The sequence below is a fragment of the Mesoplodon mirus genome (assembly GCF_964341445.2).
Source record: "Mesoplodon mirus genome assembly, chromosome: 2".
NCBI classification, from domain to species: Eukaryota; Metazoa; Chordata; class Mammalia; order Artiodactyla; family Ziphiidae; genus Mesoplodon; species Mesoplodon mirus.
Window position 1 is genome coordinate 120,771,938 of NC_138977.1, and position 20,225 is coordinate 120,792,162.

Genomic DNA, 20,225 nt, shown 5'->3' on the forward strand with positions numbered 1-20,225 from the left:
AAAATGTGGTCATGGTTTATTTAATATGCCACTGAAACATCAAATGTTTCTTTAATTTAGCACATTAGGTTCAGTTCAATGAAAACCAAAGGCATAAATTAGTAACCATTTTCACTGAGTGATAAAGAAATAGTGTAGGTAATTTGTCTTTTTCACTCCTATAGAGAGACAGCTATGAAATACAACAGGATACAAACAGAGGAAGTTGACAGATCATTTATTTTTAGTAATCCTAATGAAAGCTGACCAGATTATTGAAATTAATCCTTAAGTTTCATTTTTATCAATGACATTCAATTTTCCCCATTTATAAATGGGAGACTTTCACCCCAAAGTCATGGTGAGTAGGGCTTTGTACTACTGGACAGAAAGAGCATCCACACTGATGTGGCAGTGAAGAAAGTCTGCCAACACTGAGGACGGGCCTGTGACTTCCATCAGTTTGAACCAGACAAAGCTGCCATTTTTGTGTCGGAAAATGTTGAGTATTGGCAACTTCATATGGTACAATCTGTGATATATTCTGGCTGTTCAAAGGCAGAACATGCTTACTTCCCAAATTTTAACTGCATCCTCGTAGGTGAAGGACACTGGATGGCCAAGTTCTGGGTTTAAGGTATTACGCTGCTAATTTGCCTATGAAAGCCCTTCATCTGTGAATATTCCCTCCCTCCCACCTTCCTGGCCCACACACTCCTCAGCATGTCTGTGAAGACAGCCCTCCACGCAGACCTTCCACGCTCAGGGCTCTTGGCCCGCTGTCCCACCACGAGGCACTTTGAGCTGCGGTGCTGGCATCTGCTTTACTTGTTCCATTCTACCCACTAGACCAGTAGTTAAAAGATTCGTTTTAAAAACTTTATTGGCAAATAATTTACATAGCATAAAACTGACCTAAAAATGTTCTGATACACACCTTCTCCCTAGGGAAGACCTGCCCCCTACTGAATTAAAATGATCCCTGGGCTATGGCATCACTAGAAAATACGAGAGAAGGTGCCTGACTCCTGCATGCTGGTTGTAACCACCAGGGACCAACCTTTTCTTACAACTGATGCTGCAGTAACTATGAGAGTCTTTACAGAAGGACCTCTGATCCACCCTCACGCCCAGTGAAGCCTCCAGGACACAGCAGACGCTCTATGAACACCTGCTCAATGAAGGCCTGGGGGTGCACAAACCTCATCCACGTATGGTTTCACTAGGACTTGACCAACTAACGCCTCCGCGTCCCGTGCCTTGTCAATCGTGGCGTAAGTCCGTAAGCAGTGCCGGATCACATCAACACTGGAAGTCCGAAGACCTTCCAGAAGGAGGCCTTCCAGTGACTGCTGTAACATGGCTGTAATGCCAGCTATACGCTGCAAGAAAAACAGGTAAGAAAGCAGCTGGAACAATGTCTAAAGCCTCAAATATATACATAACAAATCTCTGGCGGCACTAGAAGAGAATATATGTAAAATTAAAATATTAACATTTTCTGGACCGTAACAATGAATCTCTCCTCCACCCCACATCTCTTTATAAGTAAATCTTTGCTATATCAAAGGATTTAGACAGAATTGCAGAATGAGAAAAAAAGTTATTTTCCTCTTAAGCTACAGAGTAAATCTGACAAACATCATGAATCTAAAGCCCAGTCGAGAGTTTTGGATAAATTAACTCTGACTACATCATACAGTGTGTCAAGTTACATGGAATTTAGAATTAATTTTACCCTTATAATTCAGAGAATATGCCTGTGTTTTTACACAAAATCTACAACATGTAACACTTAGGGGCAGGGGTCCAAAAAACAAAAACTGAAGGAAAAAATTCAAATCTAGTTTCAAAATCCTGCAGATCAACAATTATCACAGGCATTACAGGCATACCTTGGAGATACTGCGAGGGTGGTTCCAGACCACAATAAATCGAGCAGTATCACGAGAAAGCGGGTCACTGGGATTTCTTGGTCTCTCAGTGCATGTAAAAGAAATGTTTACACTATACTGCAGTATATTAAGTCTGCAATAGCATTATGTCTAAAAAAACAAGGTATATACCTTAATTACCTCAATTAAAAAATACTTTATTGCTAAAAGATGTTAATCATAATCTGAGCCTTCAGCGAGTGGTAATCATTTTGCTGGTGGAGGGTTTGAAATATTGTGAAAATACCAGAATGTGATACAAAGACATGAAGTGAGCAAATGCTGTTGGAATGGCACTGGTAGGCCGACAGACTTGCTTGATGCAGAGTTGCCATAAACCTTCAATTTGTTTAAAAAAAAAACAAAAACATATCTGTGAAGTGCAATAAAGTGAAGGGCAATAAAATGAGGTATGACTGTATCAGGTAAAACCAAAATTATTTAGCAAATTCCTAAATACCAAAGTGTGAAAATCTAAAACAACACTTACTGGTCTTATTTTGTCCAAAAGAGGCATGCCTTTGCTTTGAACAGCATGAAACTGTAACTGGTTAAATTCTGTGGCAATTCTCTCCAAAATCTGTCCAGTCAGAAGTGGGCTAGTAGAGACAATTAGAGAAATTTAACTCCTAAAGGTTTTAAATTTCCAAGAGAACACATCACATGATTAGCCATGGTGATGCTTCAGCACCCACTGTTTTTCCACAGCCCCCTGTTACAAGGTAGAAGCTAAAGCATCCTTCATACCATCAGCTTTCGTAAGTCACACGCAAAGCATGTTCTAGGACAGTGGGCCACTACTTCAGTATAAGCCACTGACGCTGCCTGGCCTCAGCCACAGGGTCCAGGAAAGACACAGGAGCTGGACCAGGCCAGTGCGGGTGCGACGGGTATTGCCACCTCCTGCCCCAGGATCTCCCGTCCGGGGCCTTCTTCATCTTTGACCTCCCTTCCCCCTCTTGCCCCACCCTATTATTTACACCTGAATCCCCTTCTACTGCTCCGTCTCACTCTCTCTTCCTCTAAAATACCTCCAGTGCTTCTAACATACCCAATACTGCGGCCTCCTTAATAAAATAAAAGCGGCCCTCTAGCAGCGATACATCAAATAAGTCAGAAGAGCTCTACATTTTCTTTTACCAAAGAGCTGAAAGAGCAGTCAATCTGTATTCTCTGGGTCCTAGTGAGAGGACATTCATTGTGTATCTGCCACAAAGTGTAATAAATGCACTTTTTCCCTCTAAAATACATGGCAACAATACCACTCAAAAGGAAGCTAAATAGCAAAAGAAGAAAAATGTAAAAGCACTGAAGCATCTGCTGGGCTTCTCTTGAGGCATCCTATATCTAATGGTGACCTATCGGTGAGTGAGGGGAAAAAATCCACATCACAAGGAAATGAAATGCTATCCATTTCAGATCTATCCAGTCCTGCATCTACAGCATTCAAACTAGTTTAGGGCTCCCCTGGTGGCGCAGTGGTTTAGAGTCCGCCTGCCGATGCAGGGGACACGGGTTCGTTCCCCGGTCCGGGAAGATCCCACATGCCGGGAGCAGCTGGGCCCGTGAGCCATGGCTGCTGAGCCTGCGTGTCTGGAGCCTGTGCTCCGCAACGGGAGAGGCCACAACAGTGAGAGGCCCGCGTACCGCAAAAAAAAAACAGAAAAACCCCTAGTTTAGAGGGAGAGCAATTCCCCTGCAAGACAACCCAAAAGGTTAATCCCTCTTTCCTGAGTAACCTAGTGTGGATCTATTAATTATAAATTATCTAAACGTTTCTTGGACTAAGAAGCATGCTGTAGTTACCATTCACTGGTTTTCCCTTCTCTACAGCTCAAAGTTGCTGATCTGAATTTTTAAAAAGTACTCAAAGGTGATTCTGAGCAAGAAACAGCATAATATCTATTACATTAAAGATGGAACATTGAGGGACTTCCCTGGTGGTCCAGCAGTTAAGACTGCGCTTCCACTGCAGGGGGCCTCAGTTCGATCCCTGGTTGGGGAACTGAGATTCCACATGCCGTGCGGTGCGGCCAAAAAGGAGAAAAAAAAAAAAAAAAAAAGATGGAACATGGCAAAGGAATAGTATCATAGAAAAAGACATCAGTGAGGAAGGGAGTAGGAATGGACCCAAGCGGAAAGAAAACAGGGAGGCAGGTATGGCGGATGTCGATTGCGGACAAGTCGGCAGGAGCTGCCAATGCTGCTGAGGGCAAGAGAGACGCGGAGCAGCTCAAGACAAATGGCTCCACTGGATGGGTCAAAAGGGACGACAGCGGAGACGCTGGCCAGCGCAGGTAAGGGCAGGAGTGCAAGGGCAGTGGGCTGAAGGGACAGAGACGGCAGGTGCTAACCACTTGTTTGTACATCTTGATTATGAAAGGAAGTAGAGACCCAGGACAGGAGAATCACTTCCTTTTTGGATGCCGCATTCCTCAATCTATAGAACGAGAGATATGGAGCATACTGTCTTTAAGGTGCTCCCAAATCTAACATTTTGATTCCTAAAATTAAGAAATCCAACATGTCTTTATCGTATGGTAAGACTTTGGTATAGGTATATTCAATTTAGCTTTGGTTGGTTTTGCAGCAGATTATCCAATATTACTCAGGGGAAAATGTTACGGCTGTCCACGTGACTTTAGGAGAAGCTCTTGTCAGACCCAAATTAGATGTGTGAGGGCCTACTACATGCCAGGTGCGGGCTACCGAGCTGTCAGACAACCCTGCCAGTGGAGTTACTATTAGCCTTACGCTGCCCATGACACAGGGAGTTGAGGTTCCATGACTCAGGCTGCCCGATGGTAGATGCAGCACAAACTTGTGCTCCTCCCATGGCACCATGGTGCTGGTATGATCTACTCATTTTCTGAGCCACTCATCTACCTGGCTGATTTAGAATTCACACTAGGAAGGTAATAAGACGGTCACAGTGTAACAACGGAAATGGTCATTTTTTTTCTAATTTCACAAGCTTTCTTCTCCCTGTTTATAAATTTTAACTAAGTGTGTCCTATACTGTTTCTTAACGCTACAATGCTAGTGCAAGATACATGAATGGTGATACTCTGGGCATGTCTACATAAATTTATGGAAGATGAAAGCCATTCCATACCCGGAAGACCAAAGCATTTTGCCAGTGCTTACATAAGGCAATTCCAAAGATAAAAATCTTCCACTGAAAGCACACTCCTCTGACTCCCTGTAAGGTGATGTGTTGGAACAGTGGTCCATCACCACAAAGGTTTTAGAAGGATGTATTATAAACTTTACCATCTCATGCCCTCCACTTTTCATAAGCTACATTCAAAAACACTGAGCCTTAGACTTGGCTTTTCTTCTTTTTCAGAAATGAGTTTTAACTAAAAAAAAAAAAAAAAAAAAAAAAAGTAGCCTGGGTGTGAAGTATTAATTTTTGTGATATTTAGTATTTAGTAAAAAATACTTACCTGCTTGTTTCTAGTGCAGATGTCTCTTTAGAATGTTGAGAATTTAAGATTTTTTCAATTTTCTCAACTGATCGAATAACCTGTATAAGCCTCAACACACATATCTATGAAAATAAAAATGAAGCCAAAAAAAAGTTATCGTGATGTTTCATCTTAATTATCTTATTTCCCCATTCTAAATGCAGGGAAATACAAAGCCAAAAGTCACCTTAAAGTATGTAGAGCACCCTACATTTTGAATACTTCTACATGACACTGAATTCCCAAGAATGTAACTCTTAATTTTAGCTGCCTAGAAGAAGCATATTTCAATATTCTATTACAAGTTAATAGTTAAAAAAAGAAAAAAACTAGACTTTTTTTGTTTTCTCATTACCTGCACTTTTATTGCTTTTTTCCCCATCTTGAACACTTGTATGGGCACTACATTTATTTTCTTATGACCCTTTTTTCATGTTTTAATTTTAGTTTCTGATCATCTTTATCCTCTCTATTTACATGTATACGACACAATTAAATGCCTAAGCATCAATTCATTGAAGACATTATTACACAATACGTATTATCAGAGAGGTTGAGGAACATTATAAAAACTCTCATCCTTAAAAGAACAAAAAGAAAGTCATTCATTAAACAAACAGTTACTAGAACCTACTGTACAGCACAGGGAACTCTACTCAATGCTCTGTGGTGACCTAAATGGGAAGGAAATTGAAAAAAGAGTGGATATATGTATAACTGATTCACTCTGCTGTACAGCAGAAACTAACACTACACTGTAAAGCAACTATACTCCAATAAAAATTAATTTTTTAAAAAAAGACCAAAAAAACAAAACAAAACAAATAGTTACTGAGCACCTATTTTGCACCAGACATTCTTCTAGACAGTGAGGACATGAGTGAATAAAACAGGCAAAAATTCCCTGCTCTCACAAAGCTTACAATCTTTTCTAGAAAGGCACTGCATTCTTGAAATCTTTGGACAAAAGCTGATATTTAAAGGAGAATTAAACAGAAGGTTTCTAAAATAGGTTTCTCTCCCTTGAGATTTTGAAAAATATGCTAATAAATTGAGAAAACACTGACAGATCATCAGGCTAGAATCAGAAGTCTCAAATTCTAATCCTATCTCTGCCATTACATCCTTAAAGTCAGATAATAAAATTAAAACACAGGACCAGTAAAATGTAAAAGTAGTGCATGCAGAGGTACAGTTAACAAGTGGAAACAAAAGAAGAAATAAACGTGGCAGAATGAGAGAGCAACACACTACTTTTTCAACCTGCAGTAGAACATTGGAAGACTTGGTCTTAGAAAGCCCACTTACTCCCTAATCTCTAAAATTTTAATATTTTCTTTATAGGGGTGCTGAGAAATTAGTTATATGCCTGTTAAACTGTAAAGTGTTTCACAGATACCAGTTATTACTGTTTCTTCTTTTGGAAGCATTGAGGAATGTTAATTTTGTGACCACTTGGGTACATCTACAATTCTGTCTTACTATTTCAAACAGTTGACATGACATTATAAGCGTAAGTATATACTGATACATAGCAAAAGGCTTTGAGAAAAACCACTTTCATGTACTGAAAAGTGTGAGAAGACATGAGGGAAGGGCTTTTAGCTGGCATGCAGCATAAGAAATCTACAGTTTTCTTTAAAAATTTTAATGCTGTCATGAATAAATTAATGCACAAGAAGAATATGCAATTTTCTTTGTCTTTTTCTTCTATTAGTTACTTTAGCATACCCCTCTTATTAATAGGACCTTAATCAGCCCAGGAGTAAGAAGACCAGGCCTCCAGCTCTGGCTCGACCCCTTGTGAACTTTGCTGAACACTGATGCCTAAAAATAAGGAGAGACCCCACACTTCCTCTCTGCAAAGGTACCAAGAGAAATAAACCAGACCACGTGCGCGGAAGTGCCATTAACTCCAAGGTGCTACCATGAACCCATGTGCAACCTACCTTTTTTTTCCTAATGTCCTCTTGTTTAGACATTCGTTCATCTACTGCCCGAATTCCTTCACTGACAGATGACCTAAGACTCTTTAAAAGAATAAAGAAAACGTACAGCAGAAACTGTTTTGTGACATTACGAAACTTACACATTTAATTAACTTCCACAGAACTTAATTATCTTCGGGCCGGTAATATGCAAATATTGACAAAAATACATAATATCAGACACAACTGCTGTTGAGGGTACTCATGGTTTGGGGGCAAAATAACACATAAAGCCAAGGTTACGGAGGATTAACAGGCCGAAAGAATAATAATACATGTACAAGCAATGTCGTTCAAGAAATCACCTGAATCAAAGGATAGGAGAGTCTGGCACAGGGGATGGGACTTGAGTCTGACCCTGAGAACCTGTGGAAGCTGACGATGGTGGAGAGGAGGTTATCAGAAGACAAAGGTGGGAAGATACAACTGACGGCGCACACTCAGGGTGGGTGAGGCATGCACCCGGGCGCACTGCAGGCTTCATTTTGCAGAGAAGTAGAAATAAACAGGGAGGGGTTGATTTAGGAGGACTTTAGATTCTACACACTTTAGGGAACTAGAGAATCCCGAAGCACTGATATTTCCTGATGAAATGCTGTTTGGGGGATGGTAGGAATCAAGAAGTAAGGAACAGAATGGCCAGGAAAAGGCAGAGGTCATAGGTGGAGAAACATGTCCAGAAGCTAATAAATTAAGCCAAGTATGAAGAATTGAGGCCAAAATGAAGGTAATGGAAACAATCAGAATAAACTAGATAAATCACAAAAATTTTATAGAAAGGTGAATTCATTCATTCAATAAACATCATGAAATGTCTATTAAATGTCAGCTACTGTGGTAGCCAGTGAGGCTACAATGATGAATTAGACAGAAACAGTCTTATCCCTCAATGATCGTAGAATCTCAGAATAGCGTCATGAGTTGAGGTCAAAAAGGCAGCTGAGGTCTGTGGCTGGTGAGGTGAAAGGTGGCTATAAAGACAGCTGCAGAATAAGGGAGGGGACGTGGTACTGGCAGGTGGCAGGGCAGGACTAGAGCCCGGAGGCGTGAGAGCAGCCCAGGAAGTTCAAGGCACAGGTCAGCAGAGCGGAGAGAGCACAGGGGGAAGAGTGGGAGGTTAACACAGGCTGAGGCTCAGGAGACGTCAGCCACAGGACTGGGAGGTGAGGGGGAGCACCAAGAAGGAGGCAGGAGAGCCATGCAGAAGCTGCTGTGCAACCCAGAGGGGACCACAAAACCCCCTTCCTTCCATTCTAAGGAAAAGCGCTGTAATGAGTTTTTGTAAAATTCAAAGACATACACTTTCAAACACATCTGCTAGTTCAAGGCACAGATCAAGACCTATCTCTTTTATGAAGTCTTTCCCGCCTACCCCTCCTCGGGCCTTCTCAGCTCTGACACTCCCATTATCCTGCATTTCCTTCAGTTCTATCCAGGCAGGGCCTCTTTACCTACGTTACCTACTGAGAGCCTCGCACGTGCCAGGCGCTGTCTCGGGGGCAAGGTGCATGAGGCCACTTGGTCTGGCGTGGTCCAGTGGTGACACACACAGGAAGCGATGGTGCAGTGCATCACAACTAAGGGACGATGGAGGTCGGGGTGCCCAGCACAGACGAGCGGGTGAGGGGAGGGCAGGCCACACGGTCCCCTGTGAGAGGTGATGCCAAAACTCCCCCCCCCACTGTTCATCCAGATGGGGTCCCTGTCCTCAGGGCTTACAGGCAGACAGTCCCATTCCCACGGGAGAGACTTTCTCCCAGAAACTAGGCGTCACATGATATTTATATTATCCTTCAGTTACATACAGGGGTTAAACAGCTTTTGTAGACTGGTCCAGGAACCTAACCACATGTAAAACACTGTCTGGGAAAACACTTGTAAAATTACAAATTTTAAACCATAAGTCAGCCAGTTCTAAGTTGGAGACCACTTACAGATGGGGGAGGTCGTATTAACAAGTTAAATTTTGAAATACCCTTCTTTTCCTCCCTGACATTTAAAGGTGTCTACTCTTTGACAATCTGTCGTCTTCAAACCAAACACGTGTTTAGGCTGTAACATCACATGCAAAAAGTAGAGAATCATTTTCACCAGTTTTGAAGGTGAGTACTATAATCACGGACCATTAAACAACCACCTCAACAACCTAACACATTAAAGGAGTTCTTGGAGAAGGCAAACGAGCGTAACGTGCCTTATATATATATAGACTGTTTGCCGGCACCTGGGGACTTACCAGAACCTCTTCCCGTAACTGTCCCAAAGGCACAGAAAGCTGGCTGAGGGCTCTGTCCATGCCAACCTAAAGGCAAAATCATGCAGGCACAAGCACGTCAGTCAGGAGTGACAGTGAAGCTTCTGTTTAACGAGCAAAGCAGTACTAGACTTAGGTTATTCTTTCCGTACAATCACATATTGCTAATAACTAGATAAATAACAGAAATGTTATCTTACCACAAATATTGCTCACAGAATGTGAAAAAATCTGTTGATATACATGAAACTATGCAAATAGGGAAAGTCATAATAAATCAAAGATTCCTCGTGTACAACTTGCCTCTGGATGAAACTTTAAATGAATTAAAAAAACTTTAACAGGAAAAATAGCTATCTCTGCACTTATGCTGTTCAGCCACCTGATGTGAAAGTCTGATGAGCTATATCTCTCCTAAGCATTATTACAGCCTTTGAGAAAAATCCAAATTAAATAGAATGGAAATAAAATTTTCAGGGTTTCTAATCCTACTGGAACATCTATCTTACTGGTGTACTTCCCAAAAGCAAACATGGCTTGTTATTCTTAATACTTCCTGAAATTCCCATGGAGATGGTGACTTTCTATACTTCTTTGGATAAACAGATTTAACCACAAAATAAGGTATGAACAAGAAGACTTTTCCAAGTATTAAAACTCAAGCATTTCTAAACAACTTCTCCAAGTAACTGATGTGCTTCTCACAAACCATTCCTACATTTTTATAAAACCAGGCCACCTAAAGATTAATATCGGCCAATGTTTCCTCAACCTATGTCTGGCTAGCACAGTACCTGAAAGTAAATTAAGCATTTCCTTAAGAATAGTTGGTATCTGCTCTAGCAAATTAGTCTAAACCAATGAGATTTCATGGTAATCACTTAGCAACTAACAAAAACAACCACTCTTGAGATTGTTATCCTTTACTTTTCACTACTTCTTAATAAGTTATTCAAAAAATAATCAAACTAAACTCAAAACAAAAAATGTGTATCAAGAAAGTTTAGTTCTTTTATTAATAAGATTAGTAATCTCTCCAAGTTTCTGGGGGAAAAATCAACTAAAAGATTTCTAAAAACACTCAGCACTTTTAAGAATAAACATGAGTGAGAAAGAAAGTGTGTAGTATGTGTGTAAATACACTGACTGGTAGGGACTCTGGATTTAAAGTTTACCAGGTTTGTTGACAGGTTGACGAAGTCTGCGTAGTCCTTGTTGATGAGCTCGACCATGGCCGTTTTAAGTAGCTTATAGTAGAGCTCCAGGTCATCTCTCAGTGATTCCAGCTGGACCCGCTTCCGACAGTCGGACACAAAGTGATCGACATCGAAGTCTTCCTGAAAATAGAAGCAGAAAAAAGAATTACTGCAACGATATCACATTTTACACATAGAAATAGAAAAAGAGAAAAGAATAAGAGATAAACGCCATTCTACTCATTTGAAAGGCTACACTGCCATTGGGAAAAAGTCCTTTTAAGTACACATGACATAAAGCTGCTTGTGCGCTATCAAGGTGCCAAGAGGGTGGCCCCTGACCAAGAGCATTCTCTCCTGTTGCCTAAATTCTACAAGGGATTTAATTTTTTTTAACTACACACATTAAATAGGCTCCTCACAAAACAGAAATTGCTCCTTTTCCCTTAGTTTTAAAAGTAACAAGTGTTCACTGTGAAACTTTCAACCAACAAAGAAATACAGCCATCCTGCAGCATCCATGGGGGCCTGGTTCCAGGACCCCCTAGGACACCAAAATCTGGGGATGCCCAAGTCCCTAATATAAAATGGTGTAGTATTTGCGTATACTTTAAATCATCTCTAGATTACATAATACCTAATAATATGTAAATGTTATGCAGATAATTGTAAATACAATGTTAATACTATGTATATAGTTGCCAATTCAGCAAATTCAAGTTTTGCGTTTTGAAACTTTCTGGAATTTTTTTTTCCAAATATTTCTGATGCATGGTTGGTCGAATTCACAGATGTGGAACCCGAGGATAACGAGGGTGGACTATAATGACACAAGACAGAGAGTAAAAAAAAAAAAAAATCACTCAGTCTTGATGCTCTACAGATAGGCACTATTAATGTTTTTCTCACTATTTAACATCGTGATTCACATCCTTCCAGAATTTTTTGACTTTCTCTTTAAAATATAAATTATTTTTTAAATTGAGATACAATTGACATATAACAGTATATGACATATGGTGCACAACATAATGATTCCACATTTGTATCTGTTATAAAATGATCACCGCAGTAAGTCTAGTTAAAATCCATCACACATGGTTTCACATTTCCTTTTCTTGCTATGAGAACTTTTAAGATTACAAAGTGAAAAAAGCTAATCTGGAAAGGGTATAGCCTATATGATTCCAACTATATGGCATTCTGGAAAAGGCAAAACTATGGATGCAGTAAAAAGATGAGTGGCTGCCTGGGGTTAGAGGGAGAAAAGGATGGACAGGCAGAGCACAGAGGGGTTTTAGGGCTCTTATATATAATACTGTGATTGTAGATACATGTCATTATCCATTTGTCAAAACTCATAGAATGTACAACACCAGGAATGAATCTTAATGTAAATTATGGACTTTGGACGATAATAATTGTACCAACTCTCCACTGCCTAGGATTTGCTGTTGCTGCTTTATTGTAGCTGTTATCATTTAATGACTTTTCTAAACAGACTGAAAAAAAAAAAGATTCACTCCCTTCAACTTTCAAATACACAACACGGCATTATTAACTACAGTCACCATGCTGCACACCACGTGCCCAGGCTTACTTACCTAATTAACTGCAAGTCTGTACCATCTGACCCCCTTTGCCCATTCTGCCCACTCCCCACCGGCTGCCTCTGGTAACCACCCACCTGAACAGTACCTGTGGGTCCATTTTTTCTTGCTTTGCTTTTTAGATCCCACACACAAGTGAGATCATGATCACCTTTTCTCTAACTTATGTCACTGAGCACTAATGCCCTCAAGGTCCATCCATGTTGCTAACACAGAGGGCAAGAGTTCTTTCTTTTTCGTGGCTGAATGACATCCCAGCGTGTGGTGTGTGTATCACAGTTTCTTTATCCATTCATCCATCCATGGACACTTAGGCTGCTACCACGTCTTGACTATTGCAAGTAATACTGCAATGAACACTGGGGGCCTACAAGCGTAAACCTCACTGGCTACCAGAGCCAGGTGACCTAGAGGTGTCCCCAGGCAGCAGCTGCAAAAATCAGGGCACCAGACCAAGTATACAAGTTCCTTTCCAGGAGATACTGTTGAGCCCAAGCAAGGCAGAGAGAGAGCAAAGATGGCCCCGCCACCGCCGGCCTCCAAGCCCCCAGATGGGGGTTAAATTAGAAGCCTGCCCCTCAGGCCGATGCTTTAAGATGAACAAGCCTCTTTCACAGAAAGTCTGGGCCCTTTTCAGTTGCTGTGTCTGTGTCAGGCCCTGGGGAGGGTAAGTTCATGCTGCCCCTTCAAGAACTGTTTCTCAGGTCACTGTAGCCTCATGGGTCTTCTAGATGCCAGCTCCATCGACTTTCAAAGCTAGATGTTTTGGGGGCTCATCTCCCAGGTGCAAGTCTTGAAAGTAGGGGTGCCAGGGGTGGGGTCCACACCCTTCACTCCTTGGGGAGCAGCCTGGGATGGGAGATCCCCCCTGACTGTGGGTCACCACACTGGGGGAGGGGTGTATGGTGAGACTGTGTCTCAGCCTCTCCTACCCACTTTGATGTGGGTTTTTTCTTGTTTGCCAGATGTGCAGGAGTTGCTTTGGGGGTTTTTCTCAGAGGAAACTGTTCCATAAGTAGCTGTCGATTTCGTGTGTCCATGCGAGGAGGTGAGTTCAGGATCCTCCTACGTCACCATCTTCAACGAAACCCCAGACCTTTTCCTGTGTTCACACACACACACACACACACAATCTTAATAAACCTTTTCTAAGCTCCTTTTCCCCATATAAAAATATAACTTCAACGTCTTTTCATAATACATATAAATTTGTACTGACATTTTATATGGATGTTGAGTATTCCACTGAACAGATGTTCAGAATCTTTCAAAACCAATTTCCAAGTACTGGTCTCACAGGTTCGCTATGCCATCTCCCTCCATAACATTCTGATGCCCCTGGTAGGCAGACACGCATTCAGCCCGCAGGTTACTGTCTCTTGCACCTATCACTCTGCTACTAGCTGAGCTGTTTAGTCATCAAGAAGCAGATGTGACGATTCCTTAACTTGTTAGGGTCACTTGTACTTATCGGCAAAATTACAAAATTTTATTGAACATTATATAAACCAACAAAATATAAGTGCAAGAAGATAACGGTTCTCATGAAAACTATGATGCTCTGCGAAGACCTGATACTGAGAAATTGATAAGACAATTTTACTGAATTATGTATCACAGGACCATGAACCAGGTAGCACAGCGGGAAGGAGGGTCATACAAATCTGGAAGCGTTCTATACCAGATTCTTTGCAGATGCCTTAGGGTTCTCATCCGACTTAAAGGACAATCTAGAAATCGAACCAGCAGACAAATTTTCAGAGAAATGAGCTTGGTGCCACATCAATGGAGAATCAATGTACACAAGTATGATTGAAAATAAAACGTTAAGTACTCAAGCACCATCCCTTGAGTACTTTTAAAAACTGACTTTCTTAATTAATCACCCAAACACCTGCTCTGATAGTGTCAGATGAGAGGATTTCTTACCAAACTGTAACTTCACCGCCACCTAGTGAAAAACCATCTGCTTCTTTACCTAGAGCCAGAATTAGCCTAGACATTTTGCTGCTTGAGACGACCTCAGGTAACACCTTACATTCATAGTTACACAGCAATCGCAGCAAGAACGTGTGGGCAGGCCTCAGCCTGACATCCTGGCCTTGCTATTAACCAGCTGTATGACTGGGCGGAGCACTCTGCTTGCCTCAGGTACATAATCTTTGAAGGTATGAACTTCAGATGGATGAAGTTCAGGTATGAACTTCATGGTGACATTCTAAATCATATAACTCAGCTCTCACAAACAAATGTTATTAGGTAATATTAGTGCTCAACTTGCCATTTATATATTTGTTCTTAGATAAACAAGCATTGGATTGCACAAGACTAAATTACTTAGAATATCTGTGAATATTGGATTAGGCAGCTTTTGCTATGACAGCAAACAACCCCAAACTCAGTGGTATGTTAACAACTGCCACATTTCATTTATCAGAAATAGTTTTACTTTATACTGTAGATTTCCTAAACAGTTAAAAAAGAAAGAACTTAAAACCCATACATTTATAGTCAATTGATTTTTTACAAGGGTGCCAAGACCATTCAATGGGGAAAGAAGAGTCTCTTCAACAACTGATGTTAAGACAAGAATATCTACACGGGAGAGAATGAATTTGGACACCAACCTCACACCATAAACGAAAACTTAACTCAAGATAGATCAAAAGGGCCTCCCTGGTGGCGCAGTGGTTGAGAGTCCGCCTGCCGATGCAGGGGATACGGGTTCGTGCCCCGGTCTGGGAGGATCCCATATGCCGCGGAGCGGCTGGGCCCGTGAGCCATGGCCGCTGAGCCTGCGCATCCGGAGCCTGTGCTCCGCAACGGGAGAGGCCACAACAGTGAGAGGCCCGCGTACGGAAAAAAAAAAAAAAAAAAAAAGATAGATCAAAAGACTTCAACAGAAGAGCTAAAACTATAAAACTCTTAGAAGAAAACAGGTGAAAGTCCGTGTGACCTTCAATTAGGCAGTCGTTTCTTAGATATGACACAAAAAGCATCAAGATAATAGACAAATTGAATGTGATCAAAATAAAAACTTTTATGTGTCAAAAGACACTATTAAAAAAGTGAAAAGACAACCCACTGAATGGGAGAAAATGTCTGCAAATCATATATGTGATGAGGGTCTAATATCCAGAATATACAAAAACTCTTACAACTCTACAGTAAAAAGACAAATAACCCAATTAAAAAATGAGCGAAGGATCTGAACAGACATTTCTCCAAAGAAGATACACAAATGGCCAAAAAGCGCAGAAGGAAGTTACAACAATTGGAGCATTTGGCTGTAATGTGGATGAGCGTGACAGGACAGACTAGAGGCAGGAGGGTCAAGGGGAAGAGACCAAAGCAAGAGTGTGTTTGAAAGCCAATGGGGAGAGTGCAAGAGGGCCTGGGCTCCAAGCATGGGTGGAAAGAAGGAAGGAAAAACCCCCTACAAAACAGGCGAGGAGGAGAAAGAGAACGGGCACAAATACAAGAACGAGCCGTGACGGAGGAGTCCCCATTTGAGGGCACTATTTTTTCTATAAAACAGGAAGCGAAGTCATACTATGGGCTAGAAGGGGAAAGCTACGATTCCAACAGCACCCCTAGGTAAAGGGATCTAATTTATCTTTGTTAGCAGGCCACTTTCTCTCCCTGCTACCAAGATCTTAGGTCCTGTTTCATCTGATAGTTGGCTATCAACGTGCGCTCAAGATTTCTGCAAGGTGACAAAGCTAACGGTATGATGTCACCACCACCTCTGCTCCAAGTGATTCTTCCATCTGCCACTCCTGTCTTTTGATCACCTCCATCTTCCACAAATCTGTCCCCTCGTCTTTCCCATTAGATCTCACAAGGACCACTGAAATAACTTTTTAGTAGCCTCTTTTTTTTTCTGTGTTCAGAAAGGTAGTTTGCTATTTATTAAGAATTTATTACTTTCCCAAAGGTCTGAGACACCACTAAGACACTGAGTTAGGACTGAAACACATGTGCAAGAATGGCCCGTATCAAAATATTAGCTCATCAGTTCAAACACAACATAATTTTCCCTTGAGCTAGAACCCGATATTAACCTGAAGTAACCAGTGGCACAGCGCCCTCTAATGCTGCTCCAATGCAACAGACATGCCCATGTAATCTGCTTTAAACGTGACGGCGGCTCATCAAGCACAAGCTGCTCAGTGTAGCACACAAGGCCCAGTCCAACTTGCAACCCTCCCAGCTGCCCTCCTACCTTTCCGGTCGCACTCCTGGCCAGCCTTCCAGCCTCTGTGGACTAGGTCGTTTCTGAGCACACACAGTGGTCTTCCTGTGACCATACTGAACAGCCCAAAGCATATCTTAGGTTCCCTCATACTATCCCGTCTAGATTGCTGGGTGACACAAAGCAGGTGATCAATGAATGACTGTTTATTAAGTGAGCAACTGCTACCACTGTCCTAACAGGCCCTCGTCATGTCTGGCAGACTAATGACACAGTTTCCAACCCAACGACTGGATTTCAAGTAATCTCGACTCTCCTAATGCAAATCGGACATTCCCTAACTTTCCCACAGGGACAAATTACAAAATGTGCTGAATGAGACACAGAGATAGAAATATAACCCCGACAGCAAGCTCTCCACCCACCATTTCTGCCATGGAACTAAAACTTATAAAATGTCTCTTTGAAGGAAACACAAATTGCAAATAACCTTTATCTCCAGGTCTCACCTAGAAAATCAACAACATTTAACACAGGATAGCTGTCCTAGGTATTTTTCTTCTGTGTGTGAAGTGGTCACATTTATTAGCACTACAAACTGTAGGGCACATTCAGAGGCTTAGGAGCCATGAAAGAATATGGCCATTCCAGCCACCTTCCCAGTCTGCCCTCTCCTTACTGCATGTTCTACTTTAGAACTTATATTTTGAGGTTTCTGCTTTCTGAAGCTGCTCTTGCCAAAGGCATTCTGCCATCTCAGAGCAAGAAACATGGTGGGGTTAGCAAGTCCGAAAGAATGCTGGTACTTAGCCTGAAGGAAGCCTTGAAGAAGGCAAAAGTTGGACAAGTTAAGTTTTCTGTATTTTGAGACTCCTGAAATCAGAAGTCAGAACAAAGCCCCTGATCTCTGCTTGTGCCTTTTCTTCTTCCAGTGAGCCTCTTCTCATCATGGTCTTTCTTTCTACCCTCGCTCCAGGGCAGCTCTCAGCCAGGGGGTGGAACAAAGCGTTCCTGGATCAGCAAGTTCACTCCGCAGTCCCTTTCAGACATCCCTGACAAGTTACGCTTTTCCTTGCTGTGGTTTAGCAGAAACACCACTGTACAAGAACAAGAGTACATTATTCCAGGGTCTAGACAGTCCCGCATACTAAAAATGATACGGCCACACTGGAGAGAATCCAGATGTAAGTACTGTTTTTTACCACATTTTTTTTTTTTTTTTCTTTTTGCGGTATGCGGGCCTCTCACTGTTGTGGCCTCTCCCGTTGCGGAGCACAGGCTCCGGATGCGCAGGCCCAGCGGCCATGGCTCACGGGCCCAGCCGCTCCGCGGCATATGGGATCCTCCCAGACCGGGGCACGAACCCGTATCCCCTGCATCGGCAGGCGGACTCTCAACCACTGCGCCACCAGGGAGGCCCGTTTTTTACCACATTTAAAAAAAAATTTTTATTGGAGTATAGTTGACTTACAATGTTGTGTTAGTTTCAAGTGTACAGCAAAGTGATTCAGTTATACATATATCCACTCTTTTTTGGATTCTTTTCCCATATAGTTTATTACAGAATATTGAGTAGAGTTCCCTGTGCTATACACTCTGTCCTTATTAGTTACCTATCTTATACACAGTAGTGGGTATATGTCAATCCCAAACTCCCATCTTATCATTTCCCCGGCACGTTTCCCCTTTAGTAACCATAAGTATGCTTTTGAGATCTGTGAGTCTGTTTCTGTTTTGTAAGTAAGTTCACTTGTATCATTTTTTTAAATTAGATTCCACATATAAGTGATATCATATGATATTTGTGTTTCTCTGTCTGACTTACTTCACTTAGTATGATAATCTCAAGGTCCATCCATGTTGCTGCAAATGGCATTATTTCGTTCTTTTTTAGGAACAGTATAGAAGTGCCTTAAAAAGCTAAATACAGAACTACTATATGATTCAGCAATCCCACTCCTGGGCATGTATCTGAAGAAAACCATACTTTGAAAAGTTATGTGCACCCCAATGTTCACTGCAGCACTATTTACAATAGCCAGGACATGGAAGCAACCTAAATGTCCATCAACACAGGAATGGATAAAGAAGGTGTGGTACATATATACAATGGAATATTACTCAGCCCTAAAAAAACCAGATATAAATAATTTTAAAAACCAAAGATGTGATCTGAATACAAATATCAAAAAGAGATAGACTGATGAACCTAAAGTAAGAAAAAACATAGTATGACTTAAAGTCATCAAAAAAGAACAGTAAGGGACTTACACTCACTTCCTTAGCGTCTACTGAGCCAAAACGTTTAACTTTTTAACACTGAAAACAGCCACTTAATGGTATCAAAACCCCCAATCCTTAGATATAAAACATAAGTATGTTTCTTGGTAGTTTAAGTACAGACCGAGAGGGTTACACCAAATAGGTATGCAAAGTTCCTCCTAGCTCTGATTCAAATCTTGGATATTTTCAAAGCTGTGCCTGATGAACCTTTATTATCCATAAAATGTTTTCGGCTTATATTGCTATTCTGCTTATGTAAGTTTATGTCCTACAATGACCTGCAGACCAACTTCGAGGTCACCTTATAAAGAGAAGTAGGGCAACTTTAGAAAAGGAGAATGGCTTGCTTTGTTGTTTCGCAACAAAATCAGAAGATTCTCATCTTTTAAATATCTCATTCAGAAGCTTTAGGTGAACGTTAAGGAAAAACTTTCGATTTAGTGCCTTTTCCCCCCACCTGATTCCTGGGTATGGACGTGGGTTCAGAGATTTGGTCAATGCATTCGTACTGAGTTTTTAGGTGCAAGGCGCTGGTCAACAAGCTTCTGTCTGGCCAAGGAACTGGCAATCCTACTGCACTACATGCTAACGGGGTCGGGTAATAACAGGGGCTTATTACACTTAGCTCAAAACCACTTGCACACAACTTCAAGGCCTTTTCGCTCACTACGCACGATTTCACAGTGGTGCTTTCTCCAGGCTGCCCCGGCCACACCTGAGGCCAAGAGACTCACTGCGAAGAGCAGCGAAGTCCCGCCGGGGGCCGGTCCAGGACAGGAGCGGCCCGAGAAGGCCCCGGAGCGAAAGGAGGGCAGGCCCCCCGCCGCCGGCTCGGGAAGCGGAGCCCCAGCGCGCACCTTCATGAACTCGTCCTTGTCGAAGCAGAGCGTGTCCGGCCCCTTAGGCAGGTTCATCCTACTTTTCTCCATCCCGCCGGCCGCCGCCGCCTCTCAGCGCCGAGACCCGAACGAGGCGAGGAAGCAGGACGCTGCACGCACGGACTCGGCGGCCGCAGCCACGGTATAGAAGGCGCCGCTTCCGCCAACATGGCAGCGCCCGCGCCGCGGCCAATCAGCGAACGCGCCGCGGGCCGGCCTCCGCCCGCTGCCGCCAAGAGGGGCGCCGGGACGGCCGCCGCCGCCGCCACGCTGCAGGTGCTGCTGCCCCCGTTCGGCGGAGGGCGGCCCTGCAGCTCGGGCCGGCTCCGACCTGGCGGTCCAGGGGGGCTGAGCGCTAACAGCACGGACTGGAGGACTCCGGGGTTCCCTCTCGACCCACTGGCAAAAATTGGCCTGCAGCGCCCTTCCAGGGCGGAG

At 42.5% G+C, this 20,225-nt stretch overlaps 1 protein-coding gene across 2 annotated transcripts in view; it reads right to left on the minus strand.

Moving 5' to 3' along the window:
• Positions 1 to 19,959, minus strand: part of COG2 (component of oligomeric golgi complex 2) — a 41,719-nt gene extending 21,760 nt beyond the window's left edge. For both annotated transcript variants that reach the window (XM_082630980.1, XM_082630979.1), the window contains exons 1-7: positions 19,767 to 19,959; positions 10,801 to 10,962; positions 9,608 to 9,673; positions 7,333 to 7,413; positions 5,363 to 5,466; positions 2,404 to 2,512; positions 1,182 to 1,361 (exon numbers count right to left, since the gene is read on the minus strand). In XM_082630980.1, the coding sequence (XP_082487106.1) occupies positions 1,182 to 1,361; positions 2,404 to 2,512; positions 5,363 to 5,466; positions 7,333 to 7,413; positions 9,608 to 9,673; positions 10,801 to 10,962; positions 19,767 to 19,838 (774 nt within the window). In that variant the 5' untranslated portion in view covers positions 19,839 to 19,959. The remainder of the gene's footprint in view (positions 1 to 1,181; positions 1,362 to 2,403; positions 2,513 to 5,362; positions 5,467 to 7,332; positions 7,414 to 9,607; positions 9,674 to 10,800; positions 10,963 to 19,766) is intronic.
• Positions 19,960 to 20,225: the final 266 nt, after the last annotated feature.